Source organism: Ammospiza nelsoni, chromosome 1 (genome assembly GCF_027579445.1).
Source record: "Ammospiza nelsoni isolate bAmmNel1 chromosome 1, bAmmNel1.pri, whole genome shotgun sequence".
NCBI classification, from domain to species: Eukaryota; Metazoa; Chordata; class Aves; order Passeriformes; family Passerellidae; genus Ammospiza; species Ammospiza nelsoni.
Window position 1 is genome coordinate 13,976,465 of NC_080633.1, and position 25,794 is coordinate 14,002,258.

Consider the following 25,794-nt stretch of genomic DNA (forward strand, 5'->3'; position numbering starts at 1 on the left):
CTCTAAAACAGCTGGAAAAAAATCGTGTCCTTTTTGCTTTGAACTTTACCCAGAAGGTCAGAAATTACCCGCATTTCAAATTTAAGCCTGAATTATCAGATTCTACTCAGAGCTACAATAATGTAACAGTATAGGCAGTGGGTATTTTTCTTGTAAGTCGTGTATTTCAAAACCAGTCTATTTTTAAAATATTTGCCTAGCTGAAGTGTGGGGAAAAGAAAAAAGTATGTCAGTAACTGTTTCAATTTGGGGGAGCATCCAGCAAGTATTTTATCAGGATACATTGCACTGTCCTTTATTCAACTACCACTGGCTTGTTGAAGACACAGAAAACAACATCAGACCCAACAGCTTAGGTCTGCAAGGTATTCAAGCTTTTTAATAAAATACATTTTGTCTATAAACAAATTATCCTTTTAAACAAATATATTATAATCTACAGACATTCAAACATCCTCCAAAAAAATATAAATAGTTGTCAGCAACAAAACCTCACTTTCTATGATTCGTGGGCAATCAGTGAATGAATCCTCTGGAATCTAATAGAGAGAATTCCTAGAAAGTTTTCTTGAATCTAAAAAAACTTACATTCCAACTTCTCCTGTAGTAAGTCCATTCCTTCATTGCTAACTACCTCTTTTCATGAACTTCTGAGAGATCTTTGACACATCTATGAATTTTAATTGCTGTAGACCACCAGGTTCAAAACATACTAGAAGAAATGCAATACAAACATGAGCAACTGTCACTTCACAGGAAACAATATTAGTATTTCAGGAAAATGAAAATCATCAATGAAAAAGAACAAAAAATGTATGGAATAGGTCTGATAATGTGAGGGAAGGAGCTGAACGTAAAAATTTACACAAGATACAACAAAAGAAAGTAGAACAGATTTTAAAATATTGACACTTTTCATTCTGTGTTCAATACTGCAGAGTTCTGATCCCTACAGAGACCAATGGGGCTTCTGCACAAAAAATACAGAAATTAAAAAATAAACAGTCTCACATCCAAACTTACCATACCTGCTTGTGTTATACCCTGTAACAGCACTGTTTTCAAACTCTGTGTTCAATCTATCCTAACTTTCCTGGTTTTCTGTGGCTGTACTTCATTAAGGACTATTTCCAATAGCTAGACTTCAGAAAAGCTAATTAGATCAGGCCTCAAATGAGAGAAAAAGAACAATGTCTGCTTTGAAGATCTCAACAGATTTGGGCCACTCATTTGTCATGAAAGATGCAGCTCCAGGCCCGTGTCTGGATCTTTGAAGTAACTGACAACTTCACTGGTAAAAATGCAGGGCTGTCAAGGATTTCAGCATTGTTTTGTTTGTTTGCCAGCTGACAAACTTCAGAAAGCTTTCAGTTCACACCTCCAGGATCTCAGAGAATCTAGTTCTTCAGAATCAACTTCATCAAGCAAAACACCTCAGTATGCATTAAACTTAAAAACGTGTTTGCAGTTCTGTAAGAATTAATGGAAGCTAGAAATGTGATAAATACTTTGCTTAGGGGAAAACAAATCCTTAAGAGAACTATTTTAGAAAAAACAACATCCTTGGTCCAGACTGAGCTTGTTAAACAGCTCTGCAGCAGCTTTTACCTGGTGTGAGTAGAACTACATTGGGAAGGGCTGGAGGGGAGAATCATGAAAGTGAGAATATTAACAGCCTCATTCAAGGTTGTTTGGAAATCCTATTTTTGAAGCCGCAGAACAAAAACAATGACTTGGCTAGATAACCAGATTTCTGAATTGTGACATTTTTATAGCCATAATTCCATTCACAAGATGCATTAATCACACCTGATTTCACTGACAAAGGCTATTAAAAGAGAGGAAAAAGCTCAGCAGTTACCATAACAAAGACACTTCCTTTACTGTTTTTTCCATTCAAGTCACACAGAATACAATGAAGTTTTTTTTCCTTAGTCTACATGCAGCACTCAGCTCACACCCTAGTCACTCTCAGACTCTGTGCATATACACAGCTTCTGCTTCATACTGAACAAGCCTGTTGCAAGAAGGAAGTTCTAACTCAGAATTAAGAAAAAAAAAAAAACTGGGAAAATAGACTAAAAAACCATTAGACAAAGAAGAATAAATTGGTTTTTGCTACCCCCCATTTCAAGTTGGCATGACAGACTATCAAATTGCTCTAGAATTTACCTAAATTATTTTCCTCAGTTATTAAATCAAGCAAATACTAGAACACTTTTACTGAAATAATGAGATCACTGTTATTCTCATCCACAAGGGCCTCATAGTGCCTTACACAAAAATCTCCAAAAAAACTAGACCCCCTCCCCACATGACAATATTTTCTCCAGGAAGGCTGACAAGCAAAAGGCAGTTACTTCTGTCAGCTGCTTAACAGCTCAGCACTCGATACAGTCTTGCCTTGTACACACCCACACACTAAATACCAAGGGATGAAACAGGAAAAAACTGTGGGCAAAATGAGTCAATCCAAACCAGAAGCTGAGCAGACCCCTTAGTTTTCTTTGAAGTGATATTTAATTCAGAAAAAGATCAGACTGAATTTAGCTATTACACTGATGTCTGCAGGGTACCAGTACAGATCAACAATTACATGTGACAAGAACAGAAGGAAAACCAAGCAGGAGACAACTTGCACTCCTCAGGACTCTATCGGTGCAGCCAAAAAAAAAAATAATAATCTGCAACTATTCTTGCAAACAGCAAATCTGTGGGAATAACAATCAAAAAGTCCTCCCAAAGAAACTAAATCCACACCTACTCACACAATATATTTATTTTAATCCCTTCCTTCACTGGCCAAAACAGCTGAGGCTGTTTTAGAGAGTCAAGAGAGATCTGTCTGGATAGTCTATAGAGATTTGTCTTTGCATATCTGCTTAAAGAGGGAAACAGCTATGACTCAAAGCTGTACCTTAAGAGGAAGCTGACTATTACATTCCTCATCACCCACAAGTCTAGGAAGCTGAAGACATTTTACAAGAGACTATTTTACCTGAGGTACATGAAAATCTATTTTGAAAAAAAAAAAATTAAAATCCATGCAGGTCTGTGTACACACACTTTGCCTCAAAAGCCAATTCTCTAGCTGTCTCTCTTAAAGAAATTTGCAGTTGTGTGGCTTCAGCAAGAAAGGAGTTTCATACCATAGAAATGCAGTTTTCTAACAGGAAGGAAAAAAACACCATTTGTTTGGCCTTTTTTCCTGATTAAAAAAAAAACAAAATTCTTGTCTCTGCCAAATCAAAAGTTGGGCAGTACTCAAATTTTCTTTTAATAAACTCAGATTCACTTGATGTTTCTATATAAAGAATACTATTGTATTGAAAAGGCCTTTTTCCTGCACCACATCCATCAATGCTTCAGTGTGTGCCTGCTGCCCCCAAAGGCTGAGCCCATCCTGGCTGCACCCAAAGCAGGGCGGGCAGCAGGTGAGGGAGAGGATTCTGCCCCTTCACTCTGCTCCAGCTCTGGGGGCCCCAGCACAGGAAAGCCATGGACCTGTTAGAGCAGGCTTGGGGGAGCACCACAAACACAATCACAGGGTAGGAGCACCTCTCCAATGAAAACTGCCTGAGAGGGATGGGCTATTTCATCCTGGAGAAAAGAAAGCTCCATAGAGACTTCACTGAGCTTTTCAGTACTTACAGGAGGCTTACAGGAGACAGCAAGAGAATTTTTTACACAGGTAGACAATGACAGGACAAAGAGCAGTGGTTATAAAGAAAAGAGGAGAGATTCACATTAGATATTAGGAATGAATTCTTTACTCAGAGATTAGCACTCAATTAAGAGCCTCAGTAAAGATGAGGTTGCCCCATCTGTGGCAGTGTTCAAGGCCAGGCTGGATGGAGCTCTAAACAACATGATTTATCAGTGAGTGGCATCCCTGCCCATGGCATGGGGGTTTAGAACTATATGATCTTTAAGATATCCTCCAACCCAAACCATTCTATGATTCTACTAGTAAAGAAATGAGTATCAACTACACAGATGTGGAACAGACAAGGATTCCTCCTATCAAATTTCTAATTGTAGTTAGTACCAGACACTATTGTGAAGATAAAGTGGACTTTTTACTGAATATATATCTACCACACACACACAAGTTTTTCTCTATTTAAGTTTCCAAATCCCTTGTGAGTCAGGAGCAATGCCTACCTGAAACAGAAAACAGACTAATGACAGAGCCACAACAAACTCCCTTGTTGCACTACAGAGGCTGCAAAATGGACCTGCAGATTGCATTCATCCTGCCCAATCTGAACAGAACCTCTGACTTCTGCTGACCTTAGCACTTCAGATGTATTTTCACAGTAAAGAAGATATTTCAAAGTTTACTTTACTTTTGTTCCAAACCTGCATCAGAGCCTTAGGGGTCAGAGGTATCTTGTTACCTCCTTAAATCAACTGATGTGGCTGCAGAAAGTGAGAGAGAATACCTCTTCTTACAAATGGTGCCACTTAGGTACCTAGGGGGATTTTCAAAATAGTCAAGAATATTATCCTGCATATTTCAAGTAATTTAGGAAAGAAGAAAAAATCATATACATAAACCAACCCACCCCAAGAGGGTCAGAGTGAAGAGGGTTAAATGCAAATTGAGTTTAAATTAAATTAGGAAGTCTTAATGACTTCAGTATGATTCCATTTCTCCTCCCCTTCCATACACTCACACTCTCTCACACACACACACCCTCAGTAAAGCCAATTAAGTAGGAAACAGGCCTCTCCTCCTACCACATCTGTAAGGCCATTAGTTCCAGCAAAGTTCCCAAATACTCTGCTCATAGACTGTACTGGCCAAACAATTAGATCACTCCTGAATTTAAAAAGTACCCAGAAGCAACTTTGCATATACACTAGTTTTTTCAAAGCACAATGGAAAGTTGGCACATACTGCATTTATGAGAGCTGTAATCTGGTTTAAACATGGGTTTATTTTAAAAATCTTCAGCTCTCATCTGTAGGCTACTCCAGAACTCAGTGAATCAGCAAATAGTTACTTATTGGAAAGCTCCCTTCCTTAGGACACCTTGACCACCTGTTTTGTTTGCTGAAATTGTGAAAAGAATCAATCCTAGACTTGTGGGTGATGCACCATCAATCTTCACTACCGGCAACTATCTACAGGTGTACAGGATCTAGAATGTGAAGTATTCAGGATGAACATTTAAATTTTGATATATAGACCTCCAGTGAATCAAATATTCTGCAGAATACAGAAAATTTAAGTAAATAGCAGCCATATAACAGAGAGCATCTTACAGGTATTTACAATATATTTAGCATCATGTCATGAGCTTAGGTGTGCTTTTTTCCCTTTGTCTTCTTTCAGATACTCATGGATTTTAAAGCATCTCAACCAGGTTTTTGAAGGAAATCAGACACTACACAGGTTAAACAACATGGTTCTATTAAAAACTATCTTTAACCATGGCACTCAGTGACAGCAATACTTTTTTCCACAAAGCAACTAATATAAAAATATGCCATAAAATCATCTGTAGACTAGTATGCTAGTACATACATATAATCATAACATTCTTTTATAAACTCTTTCCTGAGATACCTTGGGTTGTTTGATTTTCTTGTATTACTGAATGCATTATCTTTATGATTCATCTAAAACAATTGCAAAATATTTTTAATGTGCAGGACACTTAGTAACATGTAAAAGTAATTTGTAAATACATGGCAAAGACAGCTCTTAGAAATTATGCACTTTTTAACTTTGTTATATTTTTTAACATTTGGCTCCTTGGGAGACAGAAGGATGGTGCATGAAAAACCTGAAATTAAAGCTATGAATTGACAAAAAGCAGGAAAGCATTCAGGAATGTTAGGAGTTGGAATCTATTATAAATGACACAAAGAGAAAGCCGTAAGTCATGTTGGCTATGTATTGTCTTACAAAGCAACTGGACATATCTTAGTTCACAGTATAATAAATATTTTTACTAATCTGTTTTGGAAGAGCAAATGTCTTTTAGGGTTTCAAGCTCCTGTATAAGTTTCTTGTTCTGAACTTCTAGCACTGCAACACGACTCTCCAGACATTTTATGTATTCTTTCTTCCGACGTCGACATTCTTTAGCAGCTTCCCTGCAAAAAGCAGAAGTAAAAAGTGCAAACAAAAAAGCCATTTGCATGCCATTAGAAAGCTCAGCAGAGTATGGAGACTATGACAGAATTCCAAATTTTGGAATATCTCCCAAATCAGTCTGAAAACACTAAGCAAAACTGGGTTCCACAAGGGCCTCAAGTGTCTCTTTCTCAAGTTCATATGGCAATCTGTAGAATTGCTTCCTCTCATGCCTTGATTAAAGTTCATAATAAAGGAGGTCCAAATGAAAGACAGTTATTCTGCTTTATGACAATAAAGATCTTTGAGGGCCTTGAGTTCCTCAATGAGAGTCTTGTTTTGGTTTTCAAGCACAGCCACACGATTTTCAAGACATTTGACATATTCTTTCTTCTTTCTGCGACATTCTCTGGCAGCTTCCCTGGAACCAATACAAGGCAAATGACTACAGGAACAGCCACAATATGGCAAAGACTGGATAAATGCAATTACCTGCAATCCCTGTGGCTCCACAATAACAACAACCACCACCACCAACTGCTGGATTGCACAAACAGAACATCGGATAACAGCCAAAAGCAGTAACATAGTTAAAATATAATCCAAAACATCTAGAACTTGAAACGCATCCAGCATCACCAAATACAAACATGGAACCAATACACAGAAGAATCAAGAAAAACAGGGAGTAATTGATGATGTATTGACTTGACTTGCACTAAACATTAGGATGGAAAGCAGCATTTCTTCTTCCAGTCACATTTTACTTTGTCAGTTTATCGGGAGCATTGTCTTCTGCCATCAAAATCTTAAAACCAAACCCAGAGAATATACTTTCAGAAAAACACAAACATAACACTACTCTCTTCAGATAAAAACTAGATGCCAAGCTTACATGAAGATAAAAACTTACTGCATGTTGTAACAATACACAATACAATTTAATCCAAACAAATACAATTTATTAGCATTTCAGAACTGTCTGCCTGAGCACATTTCAGCCACACGAGTCTGTAGTTTTTATTGCTGGCAAATGATAGCCTGAAGCCATTTTGTAGTTCTGCTCAAAAGTCTCTAGTATTTGAGCTAAACACTTTGGCTAGTGTGTTCAGAAGCATGTGACTAAACAAGCATTCAAATCCAGAAGAAATATTAGAAGTACTGGGAGTCCTCCTTTACTACCTTGGAACATGACAAACTACCAAATTGTGAGAGGCTAACATTCCAGCAAGTTATGAGCTATAGCATAGGCATTAGTTTTAAAACTGAAGGAAGAATAAACAAAAAGGAGGCACAACAATGCAGTGATCCTTGTAAGTAATTTAAAATAAAGGACAGGCATGAGAGCAAAGCAATACCATTAATTCAATTGTAAGACAAGTGGCTAAGCAGTGTATTAGAAATCTGCAGAGCAGACTATTTCTGTTATTAATCTGCCAATGGCAGAGGTGGCTACACATTTTAAAAAGACAGACTCCCCAAGGAATAGCAAGAAGACTGCACAGAGAAAGACTGACATTTACAACACTCAGTCAAGTCCATGACAACTAATTAAAAAATATACAGCAACTTCACACAATGGGCCTCACAAAATGACAGGGGCACTGCAAAGTATCTCATCCCAGCAGCCAAGTATTTGGCAAAGTCTATAATTATCATTCCATCTTTGAATAAGTCCTCTTCACAGCATCATTAATGGACAGCTGCTAATGAGATCCTCAGCTATTTTCCTAAACAATTCTTTGTGGGGATGTTTTAAAATTAAAGAGGCCCTACTGGTCATTTTACTGTCAGTAGTGGGAGAGGACAGGAAGTAAAATGCAACAAAAAGTGTAACTCTGGATCATCACAAAAATTATCTGATATTGATTTCTGAATCACCTAATATTTTCAAACTAAAAATCCATGGCTTTAAGGTCAACTCTAATCTTCCAGAGTTAACAACCAATACTCTGTCCTAGAAGGACATGGGATGACTGAAAAGAATTTCCTGCCTTCCCTTCATCAATTACAGGCAGTGCTCATGACCTTAAGAAGAAAACTTTGTTATAATGTTTGAGTGGGTGGGGGAGGTAGTTTACAACACTGACCATGAATTATTGTATAGACTTACCTATTTTTCAAAAGTCTCAGCTCTCTCTTGCGTGTGGCCTCTTCTGCCATTTGCTGAGGGCTGTGCAGCGTCCCTGGCGAGGCTGCCATCACCACTCCCTGAGGTAAGGTGGTTGTGGGAGTTCGGATCTGGTAAGCTGGCATGTCTCCAGTGGCAGCTGCAAAAAAGAAACATATTTTAAAACGTATGGAAAAAAAAGTATATCTGTATATCTGAAAATAATAGATTTCTGGCAATGATTTATCCAGGATCCCAGATACATAAATTATTGCACACGTCTGTAATGACACAACTATATTTTTTATCTTAATAGCATTTATTTCCATACTGTCAAGTGTCTGAATTGCTCTAGCATGTGGCCCCAGCAGCCAGCTGGACTGAAAGCTTCCACATGGCTCTCTTCATACAACATGAGGAAAGCAGTTTGAGAAACAGTTCAGGCAGTGACACTTCCTGTTTGCACAATCCCACAAAAGGAAGGCCCTGCATATAAACTGAGGTTTATATGCTACCCTGTTCTCCCTGTACAGGATTCAATTTGCTTCAGAAGACAACTTTGTCCTCCTTCCTTGTGATAGCAACAGTACCAGCTTTACAGCTTCTCCTCCTCTTACAAAAGCAGTTTGGCAACCCTTGGATAAGGAGTGAGAGCTGCTGCTGCTGCAATGAAAAGGAACAGACGAGTGCTCAGGATGTTCAGGCATTTGTTCCCTGGGCAAGAGGACCACACATGGGATGCTGCAGCATTAGCAGCAACAGGAGGCAGTGGCAGTTGCACAGGAAGGAGTGTAGCTGCACAGTAAATCAGAGGGCAAAAGTTCAGATTCAGCTCCTGAGCTTAGCAGTTTTGTGCCCTCCCCAAGCTAAATGCTGATCTGACTGGAAACCAACACCTTTCTCACAGACTCACGTCATTTCTTTGTTTCAGATATACTTGTCCCTACATGATGTACCTCAACTTAAAAACACTGGGGAAGTCCTAAGTACTTGTGTCTTGTCTGACAGAAAACAAAACCAAACAAAAAACATACTCCTCTTTACATTCTGAGCAAGTATTTACCTATTTCCTTCCATTAATATTTTACATTTACATATGATAGAACAAAAATTCAAATTGTGTCATTAAAGCAACTGTATATAGTCAATGTTTCAGAGGCTATTGTTACACTTATTTTATACTTTAATTCTTCAAAGCATTATTCAAATAATGGAAAAACATGTCTCACAGTTTAACCCCAGCCTGCAACTAAGCACCACAGTCAGTCACTTGTTCACTCCACCCACACAGCTTCCCAGCTGGATGAGGTAGAGCAAACTCATACGTTGAGATGGGAACAGTTTGATGGAAATAAAATAAAATAATCAATATAATGAAAAGGAAAATAACAAAAAGAAAGCAAAATAAATCCAAGAAAAATAATTAATGCAAATTAGAAGCAATTGTTTACCACTCACCAACTGATGGCCATCCTGCTGCTGAGCAGCAGGCCCCAGGCCAGCTTTCCCTCCAGTTATATGCTGAGCATGATGCCTTAGGTATGGAATATCCCTCTGGCTATCTGGGGTCAGCTGTTCTGGGTGGGATCCCCCACAGCTCTGAGTGCACCCCCAGCCCACTCACTGGCAGACTATGAGAGGCTGGAAAGTCCCTGACTTAGTGCAACTACTGCTGAGCAACAACCAAACCATGAGTGAGCTATCAATACCTCTCTCATCCTAAAACCAAAAAACAGCACTGTACCAGCTAACAGGAAGAAAATTAACTCTATCCCAGCTGACACCAGGTCAACTTGGAAAAATAAAAGGCAGACAAAAACATCTTGGGGAGGCTGACAGATTGAGCAGTTAACTATAGGGGGGAAAAAATAAATCTAATAAAAATATACTATTATTCTTACTATACTAATGTAAGTGCTTCACTAGTTCAAAACAAACAAAAAAAATGGAATCAAGTTGTGCTTGGACTACAATTCCACAGCCATGTCCTGAAATCATTATCAGCTTAAACCCCGTGCACCTCCCCCCCTCCTCAGTCCTGTGGGTAAAAGTGTTTGTGGAATTACAAGATGAACTGGACCAGTGAACTGACCTGGATAATCCCCCAGGGATGTGGGAGGGAGAGAGGGAGGGGGAAATCAGCTCAGAACAGCCCTGTGAGCAATGACAGGCAGCTGCCCTGAGCACAGGGCTTGGTCATCTTGTACATCTACAGGGGAATTGCTTAACCCTTTAAATCCTCCACATTTCTTAGCAGTCCCAGTCACGCCAATGGAATGGTACCTCAGCTCACTAACTATAAAAGTGGAATTTTAGCAACTCTTCAGGCTCACCTTTATGCTGGCCACATTACATACATCTTAGAGACTCTATGGTAAGAACTATCTTTTCCTATCTCATCACTAGATATTAAAGAGATGTTACCTTAATTTGCCATAGCTACAATGAATTAGAAATCCAAGCAAACCATTCTGTAGATGAAGTCATGGTGGGAAAGCTCCACAAACCAGATCACCTCAGCCTGGCAAGACCAACTAATTTGTTGTCCGTGTTTGACTTAAGCTCAGATGGCAGCAAACAGACTTACTGCAGCTTTTGTGCAGAGGACTCAGTGTGATCATGTACCTCCAGCAAGACTTAACAAAAGCAAGTCCCTATCTCAGCTGGGATCAGCAAACACCACTGGTAAATGTTCTAGTCTGAGCAGGTCCCAGTCTCTGCCTGACAGTTGTCTCACTTAGAAACCTGCCAGCACAGGGACACAGATAAACAACTATTCTGGTGGTACTGACCTTGCCAATCCAGACACCACTGTTTAGAAACAGAAAGCATAGCATAGCATTGACAAAGTATCTTTTAGCTGTGCAATAATATATATTTTCCGATATATCATTGCAAAAATATATTTTGAAGATTGAAAAATGTTTTGTGTATTAGCTCAAGAAATTACAATGTAACTGAGTTCCCCAGAAAATGACCTTTGGAAAGATGAAACACAGTGGGATAAATTTAATTTTTTTCAAAGTTATTTTAATCCTAATTATGTCTCTGTATTACAGTGAAGAATACCTTCCATTTCAGCATCTGAGATAAATGTCCTACACACTTCATCCAGACTCGCAGACTTCTTTGGCGATTTCTAACGACACTTCACCAAGGTTTAATGTAATTCCTAAGGTACCAGAAACAGAACTGAGAGTGTTAACAAAGCAACAAACCTGGAGTTGGTGCACTTCCCTATCACACTGCCCGGGGTAATTTTTTTTTTTTTTTTTTTTTTTTTTTTACCCCTTAAAATGCAAGGGGAGTAAAAAGTCACTGAAAACCTGAAGCTTTTAGTTGAGACTTGCAAAAAGAAAATTAGGAAAGCCAACAGACAACTAGTGAAAAAAACCAAACATGCATTAAAAAAAAAATAAAATAATAAAGCAATCATCTCTTGGAAAAAGTAACTTGCTGAACACTAGAGAGCATCCCTGCACTCTGATCTTTCAGTGACTATCCAAGAGAAAAAACGCCCGATGCATTTGGATGCCTATTCTCCCCCTCTGTGAGTCATAATGGTGGGACTTGATTACCAAGGGGTTTTGAACTTCACCACTAAACAGGCTACACAAGGCACGAATGGCATGAATCATTATCCCTTTGAGCATTAAATACATGGACCCTGAGCAGATATTTATCTCTGGATTAATGAAACAAGCGCGGCAGCAGTGAGCAGCAGCACGTAGGAGCCGGCAGGGAAGCAGTTAATGGCACCGAGCTGCCGGCGGCAATTGAGAGGCAGAAAGGAACTGACTAAATCGCAGCATGACTTGGAGCTGACGTCAATGTGTATCTTGTTTGGAGTTTAACTTTTCCAGTTCCCTACTGCAACACGATTCCAGGAAATCTAATGACGTCAGCCTTTTGAACTCAATTAGCTGAGGAACAGACCATTTTAACAGTGGAGGAGAAAACAAGCAGGCGCTACAATACTTCAATTATTGCCCTCCAATCTGTTTCCATTCAGTGTGTTTTAATACTCGGAGCATAGGGTTGATTTACACGCTAGGCTGAAGCCCATGGCTATCAAATTTGTAGCGTCTATTGCTCAATAAAAAAGGCAGTTGTCATTTTTACAAAAGAAAAAGCAATTATAAACACAGCAACATATATGACTATCACCACAATAAAGAAAAATGCAAAAGTGGAGTGGTGGATTGCTTTCAGCAAAATCCTCCATCAAATAATACAGAACAGTTACTGAATCAATCTGTGCAAAAACTCATGCACTAACAGTGATTTTTAGTTTTTCCCCCCCCAAACAAAACTGTTAAAATTGCCCTGGAATCCTACACTAAGTAGAGAGAATTAGAAGCTATTTGCATGACTTTAGAGAGATGAAAGAATTACAGCAACAGGTTCAAAAGAAAATGCCACAAATATTAACTAAACACTGCACAGACATACAAAAATACCATGTCAAAGGCTAACAAAATTTTTACCTGTTTCATCTCCTGTCACAGCCATGATCAACTTCTGCACACACGATTCTGCTGCTCCTCTACCAGAGCTCAGCATGAACTGTTCCAAACTACCAAGCATGTGCAGGATTACAAGCAAGAGCACTGACATCACAATGACCTCACTTGCTTACCGCTGTCATTAACATGCTCCATCACTGGAACAGCTCCCTGAAACTGCAGCCCAAAGAATTCCTTTTCCAGTAAACCTGTTTTTTTTTTTTTCCTCTTCCATATTGCTATAAATCCTAGCTTTGTTCTTTCCCCCTGAATTATTCATAAAGCTACAGAAAGCACTCACCACAAAGCAGGCTGTTAAGAAAGACCTGAAAATTCACAGCACTGACTGACAGAAATGAAAACGTGGCTCTAGCATTCATGAATGAATCCAAATGATAAAGTCATGATTGGATAGAAAATAAGGAAATTTAAAACAGACATGCAGTTGTTTTCATTGGAAGAGTTCCAATAAAAGGCAGAGAACTCTGTTGGACAGACATGCAAGACAGGAAAGCTTAATAAGCTGTAACAAATGGGTAAATGAAAGGCTAGAGCTCCTTGCTTTGCAGGAAAACCCACAACCCACTCATTTAATTTCAGTTAAAAGCTTCAGAAACTATTAAGGAACACTCCAACGAAGTAAGTCAACCTAAAGCCAGTGGTTTCAGATGCTGTACCAAGCAGAACAGTAACTCTGGGTAAAGGCTACCTCTTCCCTCTTCCCTCCTTTTTCAAAATATGTCTAAGAGATCTGTTTGACTCTGTTTTAAAATATAAATTAAAAAAAAACCAACAGCTCAGCTCTAAGAGAGTTACTCCTTATTTACATCAATGCAAATGAAATAGTTTCAGACCAAGAGTCCAAGCACTGGTTTGTATGTAGGGCACAACAAACTTCTAAGGTGTTTGTACCAAACAAATTCAGACTGGCAATTTATCAACTGTGAAACTGTGCTGGATGGCAGCACTGGAAGCATCAATGTTTGCATTGATGTTCTGTGTTTTACATCCTGTGTTTACAGGAGTGTTCTGTGATTACAGGAGCACTTCAGGATCAGATGTGCAGAAGATCAGAACTAAAGCACAAGAAGTTCAAGCCACAGATTTCAAATATCACTAACAATGTAATGAAACTACACATAGATCCCAACAGAATGATTTTTATATAACTTTTCTACACTCACTTTCACTAATCATCAAAACACTTCCTTCTTCAGCTAGCAAAAAATCCTTAACCCTTAATGTGTTAGGAAACTGCCCAGACACTAGAATTGCCTCTTATTTTGCTTACAAATGTAAACTTGTAGCAAATACAATGTCACTCAATTGGATCAATATATTTGGCACTTTTATCCTAGTATTTTTCCACATCACAGGTTATCAGAAAATACCAAACACAGGGTTTATGTGATCTTATCCATTATTACATGAGATTCATTAACAAATACTTTAGAAAAAAAATTAATACATATGCTATCTGAAAGATTTGGAAACAGATCTTTTCTGTTTCCAGGTATTTGTTATATTCTTTTCTTCTTCTATGATAAAGGAAATAAATTATATGCTGCTACCCAAAATCATTATAAAAATACATATGTAAGTGGTAGGATTAGTAAGCAGAATAATTTTTCTATTATAATCTATGTTATCACAATATTAGGTGAACAGTCAACTACAAAGTGTACATCAATGACAAATGTTCATAACCTGTGTGCCAACAGACTTTCTGGCACAGGCAGGATGAGCTGTAATAAGGACATTTCAGACACTTGTATATTCAACTTATTCCATTGTCTCACCCCATCATAATTAACTCAGGTTTGCTGCATTCATACAATTGTATTGCTGTAAACATTTTCACAATGTTTTTATACATTTTTTTTTTCACTGTAGATGTTTTGTTTTTTCCTAAAGATTTTCTAATATCAATAGCATGTAGAGTAAGTTGAAGCCCTTTAACTTCTCATCATCTCCAAGTTCATGCTTATTTACTGTTTGCTTTGTACTTTTCCCTGTATGTTATGTCACATTTTTGATTATGTTAACAGCTATGAGGCTCACTAAAGCACTGGACTTTAAACCAAAGGAACAGAGAATTCCAGGAAATAAACTTCTCTGAGCAGGGACAGAGAACAAATCCATTTACTTAAAAGTATCTAGATGCTTCCAGAAATAGGATGTAGAAGGCATTCAGTTACTGTCTCCGAATCCATTTTGAAAGTTTCCATCACAGGCAAAACACTTAAAGGGCAATTCCATCTTGTGGAGCCCTTTGCTGAGACTGAGCAGCCCTGTCAGAGAACAGCTCTGTAATGGAGAGTCTGTAAAGGAAAAATCAGTCAAATGGAATTCCCAAGGACTGAAATGCTGCCAGACAAAATCCTCAAATGCTGTGCTTCTTCACAGATGGGAAGTTTAAGAAGCAGCTGAGGAGTTATTCTTTCTGCCCCTGACACCAAAGCTCTGAAGAATCAAAGCAGTACCTATATGTGGGATCTCAGCACCTCAGGATGGAGGTGCAGAGAGGCCGAGACCACCCTTGGGGGGCTCGGGAATCCTGGAATGTTGCCAGAAGTGTCTGGTGGCAGGATTTTGATCCTACACAGGAGATGAGACCTGTATGAGGATAGGAGGAATTCACTGGGTGAATGGTGAAGGGATAAGTTAGTTAAAGTGTGAAACACAGGGTTTAGGATTTTGGTACAGGGGGGTCTAGAGAAGTAAGATGGAGGAATTGGGGCGTGTCCTGTCCTTCTTCTTCTTCTTCTTGGCCTCCATCTTCTGTGGTGGTGGTGGCACTTTGGGATTGGTCATTACTAGAAGTGCACAGGTTAATAAGAGTAGAAAGTATTGGAGAAAAATGATAAATATTGTACACGTAACTTAGGGTATAAAGATAAGTGACCGCCCGGGGGCTTCGGGAGTGTGCCCATGGCTGACTTGCTGTGCAGACCTCTGTCGGGCTGAAAGAAAATCTTTTAGATAAACAATTAATAAACACCGAGACCGAGACAAGATCAGAAGTCTCTCCTCGTTCTTTGAAGCGTCGGCTCTCCAAGGCCATCCCTGGGCCTTTCCAGGCCACCTAAACAGCAACAGCCAGAAAACCCTACAAGTGGCGTTCGCTGCGTGGGCACCCCCCACCAACCCTTTCGGGGGGGGGGATCAGCCCTGAAGAGTTGAAGAGCTGAAGAGCCGAGAGAGCAGCTCCTGAGGAGAGAAGCCTGAGAAAAAAAAAAAAAAAAAGGACAACCTTACACCTATAAAATATTACAGCGAACCTGGAGAGATGGAGGCGGCCTCTGATTTAAGGGATGTGTAGGCACACACACAGAAAACATATTAGACTCATACTCAGAAAAACATGCAGCACTAGAGTGGGAAATTGGTTTGGGGACAGCCAAATTTGGGACTTAAGGTTTTGTTAAGTATGTATTCATAATAACATTTTGGGAAGTTGTAACAATACTCTCTGAACAATAAAAACTTAACATTTGACTAAGGTATTTTCATCTTATAGTCTTAAAGCACTTGAAATGCTTCTGGAAAAGTCTTGGAACAACAATGTATTTTGACATTTATTTGATGATCCTCATCCACTCCATGAATACATATCTAAATACTTCCTAGCTCTTCTCATGGCTTATTTCAGATAGTTGTTTTGGCTCAAGAAAGTATTCATACAGCCCTCCCTCCTACTTCTCTCTGTCAATAAAATATTGTTTTTTAAATCTGTATATTCTCCATAGCTATTAATTTAGTGTCTCCATAGAGAAATCTATCTCCCATTTTCAAAGGTTTTCATCACTTCAAGTGTGCACTTTATAGGACCTTCAAAGCATTCCTCTGTGAGAAAACTAGCTTCATTAAAGGATCTGCTTTCTAGTAACTGCAAGAGCCATAAGTTGAAAGGAAATTCTGCCCTAAACATATCCCAGAATCTTCCAAATTTGTGTTTCATTAACTGCTGAAAAAAACAAATTAGTTTCATATATTAAACGATGTGCACCTTCAGCATCTCACTTCAATCTGTAAGAGTACCTTTATTCCAATTATACATGTCTCAAAATCTGCCAAGGACAATCCAAAGCAGAAAGTGATGTTATACTGCTATTTCATTCTTTTTAACCAAACACAGGAGCAGCCTTACTAAGCAGAGAACCTGAATCCCTTCCTAAGACTCTTTCATCTTGCTATGAGTATTTCACTTAATGGTGCAATGTCAACATGAAATAAGAAACGTTTTAAGAAAAATTGTTTAATATGAAAAAATGAAAACAAAGTAGACTATTAAAATATACCTTGAACAACAACTTGGCTTCCAGGAACAAAAAACTGTTGTGTGCCATCAGATGACTGTGCTGCATATTGCACAATGGTAGCACCTGGCTGAGGAGCTCCCGAATTTGTCACAGTCTGAATTGTACCACCTTGAGAAATTGTAACTAAACAGGGAAAAAAAAAAAGAGAAGTTAGGCAACAGAAAGACATAACACATGCTAAAAAACATGCAATAAACACTGTCTTACAGGACTCCTGGTCCGCTCCTTGCTGAAGGACCAATTGTATGATAAAATTTAGATAATATTAATACTGATTTCCACAAATATAAAGTCTATTGTGTAGCATATGCCATACATATAACAGATAAAAAGCCATGTTCAACACATTTTATCTCTATGTTTCCAGAAATATTAACTCTACTAAAATAGTTTAAATATGTAGGGAAAAATAATAGCTCCTAGCCATATAAAAGTGATGTTTTAAATGCTAACATAGGAGTTATTTAAAAAAAAAAAATCTTAAAAGAGTTGTTTATTGACTCTCAGAAAACAATATCCAGGACATCAAGACAAAGGAAAAGAAAGATGTCTAACACTAATAATCTTTTCCTTAGTGTAAGAAAAAGTTTAGCACAACATTTAACCAGGCTGTACACAGTTGGATGGAGCCCAATACTCATGTCAAAAAAGAAACAGAACAAAGTAGGGTTCTTCCCTCAATGAAATAGCAATATGAAAAAAACAAATATACTTTCCCCATTAATAAAAATCATACTGCCTTCTTGCCATAATCAAGTATTTATAAAAATGCAATTCCCTAGAGACATCATTAATTGTATATTCCTTTTGAAATTAGCATTGCCTTTGTTAAACACAGAAATATCACTGAATCACAGAATGGCTTGAGTTGGAAAGGAACTTCAAGATCATCTAATTGTAACACTGGATCTGTTCAAGCAAGTCTGTGTCTGCCTTGTGCTGGAAACTCAGAGCTGGATGCAGCACTCCAGGTGGGGTCTCACCAGAGTGGAGGGGCAGAATGGCACCCCTTGATCTGCTGCCCACCCTGCATTGGATGCAGCCTAAGATCTGGCTGGCTTTACAGGCTGCAAGCACACATTGCCAGCTCATAGTCAGTGTTTCAGCCACCAGCACATCCAGGTCCTCAGTCCACTCATTGCCCAGCCTATATCCACATTTAGGATTGCCACAACCCATACCCTGGGTTGTGTATTGATGATTGGCATTGGCCTTATCATGGAGTTTGCATGGGTCCACCTCTCTACTCTGTCACAGTCCCTTTGGATGGGACACCTTCTCTCTACTGAGCTTTGAGTCTCAACTGCATCATTCAGCCTGGTGTCACCTGCAAACTTTCTGAAGGTACATCTCCACAAAGATTCCACATCTCCAACCAAAGATACAAAATAATACTGGTCCCAGATGTCTGAAGGACACCACTCATCGCTGGCCTCCACCTGAACATCAAGCTATTGACTAGAGCTCTTTGAGCCAACTCCTTACCTACCAAGTGATTCACCAGCCAAATCCACATCTCCTGTGTTAATTAAAAGCAATCCTGAAACTTTCAGCTGAGAACCCAATGCCCAAAGAGTAAAAAATCTTTTCTCCCACAAAAGATATTTAAACTATGCTATAAAAGTCATACATAAAAAAAAATTGAGGCTTGCCAACTTCTCTGAATTCATTGTCAGATTACAGTATTTGATGCCATTCCTGAAGGTTCAGCACTGCTTATCTCAATACAGGATTTGTTAGATATCTATGTGAATTTTAGAGATTGCTGATTTCAAATGTTCTGTTTTGGCAACAGCAGGTTGGGTTGAGCACACGGGCTCCAGAAGGCATTGAGGAGAAGAGGAAGAGTGTGGCAGGGGGTAGAGTGCAAGATGTTTCAGTCTGGCCTCCAAAGCAGAAAGTGCCCCATTTTAAGGCAAGACAAAACAGAGAGAAGCAACAAAAGTAAAGCATTGTATCCCCTACTCTTCACAAAGTCCAGGACAAGACCAACAAGATTTTTGTCAACTCTACCTCCCAGACAAGTTAAAAAGAGCCAAATTCTGCCTCTCAGAGTTAGCACCAGGAATGGTACATCTACACCAACACAGAACCCTACCACATAAACCCCAATCAGTTTGGCTTCCTAAGTAGTAAAAGTAAAACATCAGCACAGACTGATAAAAAGCTCTTAGCTCCACAGTGCACCTGGGTAAACAATTATATCACAGCTGTCCAGCAATTATTCATTCAGATCCCAACCCAGTACTTTATACACAAAAGTGAATTTACTCCAGTAGCTGCCTCCCTTACTGGACTGAATCCTGCCACATTCCCAGAACACACACTGCCTGTCCCCCATTCACTGTCCTGATCTCAACCACTGCACACACTTTGTTGTGCTGGAGCTCTACTGAAAGCTGAGCCTTTTATGATGAGTACAGGACTTTCCTGGACAGTCCCTGTAGCTGAATGTCATGCAGGTGAATGGATGCAAGCAGCATCTTCTCTTCCAACTAGGAGCGAGGACAGTACTACTACCACTCTCTGAGTATGATCATCAGCTCTAATCCAGAGGAAAAACCCAGATCTTTTTCCCTTCCAAAACTGGAAATTGAACTAAAATTAGTCTTTCCCAAAAGATTTCCTAATTCTTCAATTGTTAAAAGTCTGTTCTAAGAGAGCAAGTAATTCAAACAGATAGGTAAAGATTTAATAATTTTCATTCCCCCTGCACTTTTTCATGCAGATCATCATGACATGCACAAGGAGGCAGGGGGATGGGGAGACTGATTCACACACTCCAACTGAACAAACAACTCTTACACATTAGACCACTACCACAGGTGAGGGAAATAATTTTTTACAGTATTAAACAACCAACATGACAGAACTACAGCCAACAGAGTAGGTGTGTAGTCAGATAAGAATACAAGGCTCCTATTCCAGAGAGCATCTTGTGCAAAACTACCCATTTGCCTGGCAGAAAGGTCACATGTGTGTTGATGGAGGTAGCTGGCAAAGACATTTTATCTGGTCATGTCAGTCTGTCTGCTTCCATAAGCCAAGCCAAGAAGCTCCAAGGAAAAAGGTATTGGGAAACCATGGCAACATGCCATTTTGCCTGGTGAAAACTAAGTAGAGAACAGCCATCAATGCTGTTATTAGACAAAAATACATTTGTTTTCCAAACTATTTACTTATCAAGTTCTTCCAAAAAGAGTCATCCCAGACATCCAGACATAAACACACAGTCAAAATGATCTGTTCAAATTGCCCTTCCTTTACAGGAATAGAAAGAACAGTAGAGAAAGAAAGGAACCAGCAAATGTAATAACCAAACACCTCTTTTAAACCAGGGCACAGTACAGATGGTGACACCACAAGGCCAGCTCTTCATTGCCACGGACACTGCACAAGCTTAACACACAAACTACTGGGTGCCTGCTCAGCAGAACCTGGGCAGCCCATGCTGGCCAGGGACAGAGGAGTCCTCAGGCACAGGAATGACAGGCAGAAGCACAGAGCTACTGACAGGAGGTGTGAAGATGAAGGAGATACATGGAGTGACCCTCTGCATCATATACAGTCTAAAATCAACACGGGATTTGCTACATTCCCACCCTATGTTCCTGGTTTTAGCTAACAGCAGTTTCTGAGGATTGCAGGGAACCAACAGGATGGCTCAGAGATGCTTCAGATCTGTGCTTCATATATGTAAAGACTAGGGGTCAACAGTCAAGCTCTCTTCAGTAAGTTCCAAATTAAGACCCTCTTTATTAAAAGGAAATGATCATCCTTGCTACCACCTGCCTAATTAAAATACACAGAATTTGCTAAGGCAAAAGGTATTTCAACTTACAAAACAGAACTTTAAAAAAAATCTAATTGATGAACTCATAAATTCAGCAAGAAAAACTATTTCCAAAATGAAAAAGCTCTCAAAACAAAATTTTTGAGCCAAAACCAAGAGAGTCCATGAAGGCTGACATTGCATTTTGAAGCAATGCCCCATTATGATGAGAATCTTAATTATACAGCACATGTTTTATGCTATAACTATAACTTACTCAAAAAAAGCAGCAAAGAACAGAAATCTCCCAAGCTTGGCTTATAGCCTAGTTTAAATTGACACATGTGATTTAATTAAATTTTTCTGGATTCTGTTCTCACATTGTCAGTGATGCTCTCTGTTGCTTCATTTTCAGAAATAATTGTCTGATTGAACAAGAAACCAAAACCTTTGAATTAAGTGTTCACTTGAAGTGTTTAATTCACTTAAACACCTCCCTATCACTATTGTTTATAGGTGTGTTCAAATGAAAATATATTCCCCTAAGAATCACCTCCTGCGAGATATTATGGTCAAAGTACAACTTTGGCTTCCCAGGGGAAGCCATGATTAAACCTAAGCTCTAAAATTTCTTAGAAATCCTAGAAGTTTACAGGCTCACTAGGTAATACACAGACATTATAACACTTTTTTTTAAGCCTTAAAATGGCAAATATATATATTCTTAATTAAATCTAAGCAAAATCAAAAATACAATGCAAAAATTGAAGAAAAATATTTAATTTTTCTTAGAATACAGAAATACATTAATACATGCTGGACTCTGTACTGAATAGTTGTGATTTAGGATGATGGTATTCTTTTCCACAGAAAAGAATACTTTAGATGCTGGACATCACACAGCAAACATTTATTTAAGTCTAGAGCTTACATGAAGGGTAAGAAAAGCAGCCTAGGGGCACAAGCAAAATTACTTTCTATGCTGAAAGGATAGAAGCAGTATAGGGAAATTCTATCTTTGCATCATTAATGATTAGTTTAGTTGCATAAATTAAAAATAACTGAAGAATTCTAAGGATGAGTAGAACATAACTAGAGCCATTCTATCCTCTTTTCTATGCCATTGCAGTGTTTTAATAGACTTCCTCTGTTTTCTCATTTCAGGAAAAAAACTTCACAACATTTCTTATACAACCTTCCTGTCATTATTTCAAGGAAAAACACCTGCACTGTCTGCTTATGAAAAAACATGGAAATCCCCTACAAACTGTACGAGTGTAGCTTTATAAAATACAGAATTTTAAGAACAGCTGTTATTACAAAGTTATCCAAACTGATAGCTGATTATGTCCAAAGAAGCCACAGAGTGCAAGTTATAAAACACTTCTACTACAAATACAGGAATAAAAATATCTAAAAGCAAATCTATAGAACAGAACAGTGAGCATAACTTTTAACTTGCATTTGGATGATGTATCAAATGTTGGAAACCATGATTTCGGTTAGTTCTGTGATAAAAGTGCAGATACTTAAAAACTGGTGACAAAAAGACATAATTCTTTTAAGAAAGAAAATTGGAACTTAACAAGTAATTTCATACTCCAGCCTTACATTTCAAAAAATTCTACTTGCCATTTCATATAATGAATAGCGCTAATACATAACAAATCACAAGAATTTGAAACTGCAATGATTTGTATCATTAAACATTCACATGAAGGTGTCAACGTTTTTCATTTCAGCTGAGCCTCCCCTCTACATTTTAATGCATAGAAGCTCTAGAACGACTCAATTTAGCAGCCAACAAATACTACAAGATTTAAAGTCGATAATCCCCATGTTAGAAAAAATTAATAATAATTACTTAAAAATACAGAATCTCTTACTCTTCTTCATGAAAATCAAACACCCCTAGTGCATTAGTAACTGCTAGAAACAAAGCTATGCTATGCTCTGCATCAGCACGTAGTACATTGCACACATACGGTATTGCCCTGTGTTAGTATGATACAGGCTGGTTGGCATGGCCACTGCAGAAATACCAGAAGGCGTTCCTTCATCTTCTGACTTCTCTTCTTCTTCAATCTTCGCTACTGCAGGTGCATCTGAGGAGAGCTCATTCAAAATTTTTCTAAAAAGAGAATGTAAGTAATTTTATGTACTTGAAGATCCATACTCTTGAGAAAATCAAAGAACTGACTTTTATCAGACAGTTTTGCTGTAATAAGTAAGCTGCCTTTAAAACCAGCAAAACCAAAATTAAAAGTCCTTACCGGTATGAAGGCCTTCTTGAAAGTATTTCCCTACGTTTTTGAGAATCAATTATCACTTCTGATTGTGCAGCTTCATCTGCAATCGATGCTACCTGTAATAGCAAAGTTCCTGAAATTCATAACTTCATTAAAAAAAGAGCAGCAGAGTAATTTTTTTTAAAAACTCCTTCCATGTTTACATATGGGAAGTTTGTTGACTTATTTATCACTAATCATGTGATTTTTGGACTACTTTTTCCAATGCAAATTGCAAATTCTGAAGCTATCCAGACACAGCCACTCAGATAACATCTTCCATTTGAAAAAGGAGTAAGTCAATGAAATCCAGGTTACTTTTTTGTGAATGACACTTAGAAAAAGTACTGGAAACAGATTTCTTTAAACATAAAAATATTATTCAATTTAATTAGGTCTTAAAAGTGAAGTCAAACATCTAAAATACAGAATACTGCACTAATGTGCCTTAAATGATAGTACACAATATAAAAGTTTCTTCATACCACACCAAAGCTATTTAAAAATTAACTTTATTTAAATATACACATTTATTAGACTTACTAACACATTCATAAATGCAAAGGCATTGTTTAGCAATGTTGTATGAGTTTTGGAAGTGCCTAAGAAATGCACAGTAACTCATTTTCTCAGACCTTTAGTATTTTCATATGTTCTTCTTCTTTTAAGATTACTCCAGACAATATTAAGGCCTAGGGCTGAATCACACTCTTGACCAGCATCTATCTTACTTCACAGAACTGAAAGTCATTATTGAACAAGGAAAAGACTTTATTTTCTTGGATTCTTTTAACTACTCAGAACTATTGCTGTGGTGAGATTTTCAAATTGAAATAGTGTGAAAATCTTTTCACATGAAGACAGACCAGACTGCAGGTTCAGATTAAGCACTTTGTTAAACTAACACTCAACAAACACGATGTAAGAGATAAGAAGAATTCAAGTGTTTGAACCAGCTGCAGTGGAAGCTCAGGGAATACAAGGAAGAGCTCTGGAATTAATGCATCTGCCAATCCTCAGTGTTTGGTAGCAGAAACAAAATCTGCCTGACTTCAGTAGAAAATGACTGTCTGGAATGTTCTGGAAATTTATAGGTCTGGGTCAGCTCAACTCAAACCTTTAGAACTCCACCTTGAAAGAACTGCGGGTTATTGAAGAACAAAATTATCTCCTCACTTGTTAATTTTACTACATTACACTTCTGTGTAAAAATATTTAATGTAGCCTCATTTGGCTGGGTAATACACAACAAACATCATTACAACTCTACATCTGCCACCTAGGCAGATGAGTTACTTCTGAATGTGTACAGATACACAGCTCCACAGAGAATCCAGGTGACTGTAGGGATCCAGGTGCTTCAAGAAATTTGTATTCCTCCCTTTGCAGGAGAGACCAATGCTGAGCAGCAGAGAGAGATTCTGCAAGACATTTCCCTCCCAAAGTGCCTTCAGCAATCTCCTCATGGATCAATCTTCAGGCCTCTGGCATAACCCTTCAGAAGTAAGATCATATTGCACAGTCAAGAAAGAGCCTGGGCATCCTAACTCAAAACAGAATTTTCATTTTGCTGGGGCCTGGGGGTTAATAAATTATCTATTTGTCCCAGGACAAATAGTTGAAAAACAAGACCTCAACTTTCTTTAAATTGTCACATTACACTAACAGCTACCAACAGTCCCCCCAGTTTATGAAGATGGCTGAGGAAGTTGGGAGCAGTCATACTTTACGAAGAAGGTAAGGATAATTACAAGATTATTTAAGCATTTTAATGTGTGTATTGGTTTTGCACGGCATAGTTTTTGGTAGCAGAGGGGATGCAGAGGTGGCTTCTGTGAGAAGCTGCTAGAAGCTTCCATGATGTCCAGTAGAGCCAATCCCAATGGCTCTGCAGATGATGTACCACTGGGCAAGCCCGGGCCAATTAGAGATGGTGGTAACGCCTCTGTGTTAACATATTTAGGAAGAAATCAAAACAAAGGTTGGGGACACAGTTTCAATTCCAGCCAGAAAAGAGGAGGAAGTGAGAACATGTGAGGGAAACAACATGGAGACACCAAGGTCAGCGGAGGAGGAGGTGCTCCAGATGCTGGTGCCACGATCCCTCTGCAGGCCATGGTAAGACCACGGTGAAGCAGCTGTGCCCCACAGCCCATGGGGATCCAGGGGAGATCCCCCACAGCCCATGAGGGAGGTGCCCATGCCAGAGTGGGTGGACGCCTGGAGGAGGCCGTGGTCCAGCAGGAAATGCATGAGGAGACAGGTCTTGCTCCCAAGTTGGAACAGCCGGTCCTTGGAGGGCTGCACCCTGTGGAAGAGTGACTCATGCCACAGCAGTTTTGGGAGCATGGTTTGCCATGGGAGGGACTCACACTGCAGCAGTTTTGGGAGGCCTGCTGCTCAAGAGATTGGAGCCATGCTGGAGAAATGAATGGAGAACTGTCTCCATGGAGGGGAGGGACCCCACAGTCTCACTGAGGAAGAACTTCTCTCCCTGAGCAGCAGAGGAAAACCCTGGGTGACAAAATGACCAAAACTCCCACATTTTGTCTCCCTGCACTGTCAGTGGGAAGGAGGGAGGGGCTGGAGGAAAAAAGGTGTCTTCAAGGGCTTATTTTACTTCTCATTATCCTGCTCTGATTTCTTAGTTATAAATTCACTTTGTATCTTTAAGTTGAGCCTGTTTTGCCATCGAAGTGTTCTCTCCTG

General features: G+C 38.9%; 1 protein-coding gene across 12 annotated transcripts in view; it reads right to left on the bottom strand.

The window, feature by feature from the left end:
- Window positions 1–352: 352 nt before the first annotated feature.
- Window positions 353–25,794, bottom strand: part of CREM (cAMP responsive element modulator) — a 41,041-nt gene continuing 15,599 nt past the window's right edge. For 4 of the 12 annotated variants that reach the window (XM_059467282.1, XM_059467238.1, XM_059467222.1 and 1 more), the window contains 5 exons: window positions 23,071–23,162; window positions 22,783–22,928; window positions 17,005–17,148; window positions 8,202–8,358; window positions 353–6,509 (listed from right to left, as the gene is read on the bottom strand). In XM_059467282.1, the coding sequence (XP_059323265.1) occupies window positions 6,365–6,509; window positions 8,202–8,358; window positions 17,005–17,148; window positions 22,783–22,928; window positions 23,071–23,162 (684 nt within the window). In that variant the 3' untranslated portion in view covers window positions 353–6,364. The other 8 variants (XM_059467229.1, XM_059467274.1, XM_059467289.1 and 5 more) reach the window with 6 other exon arrangements.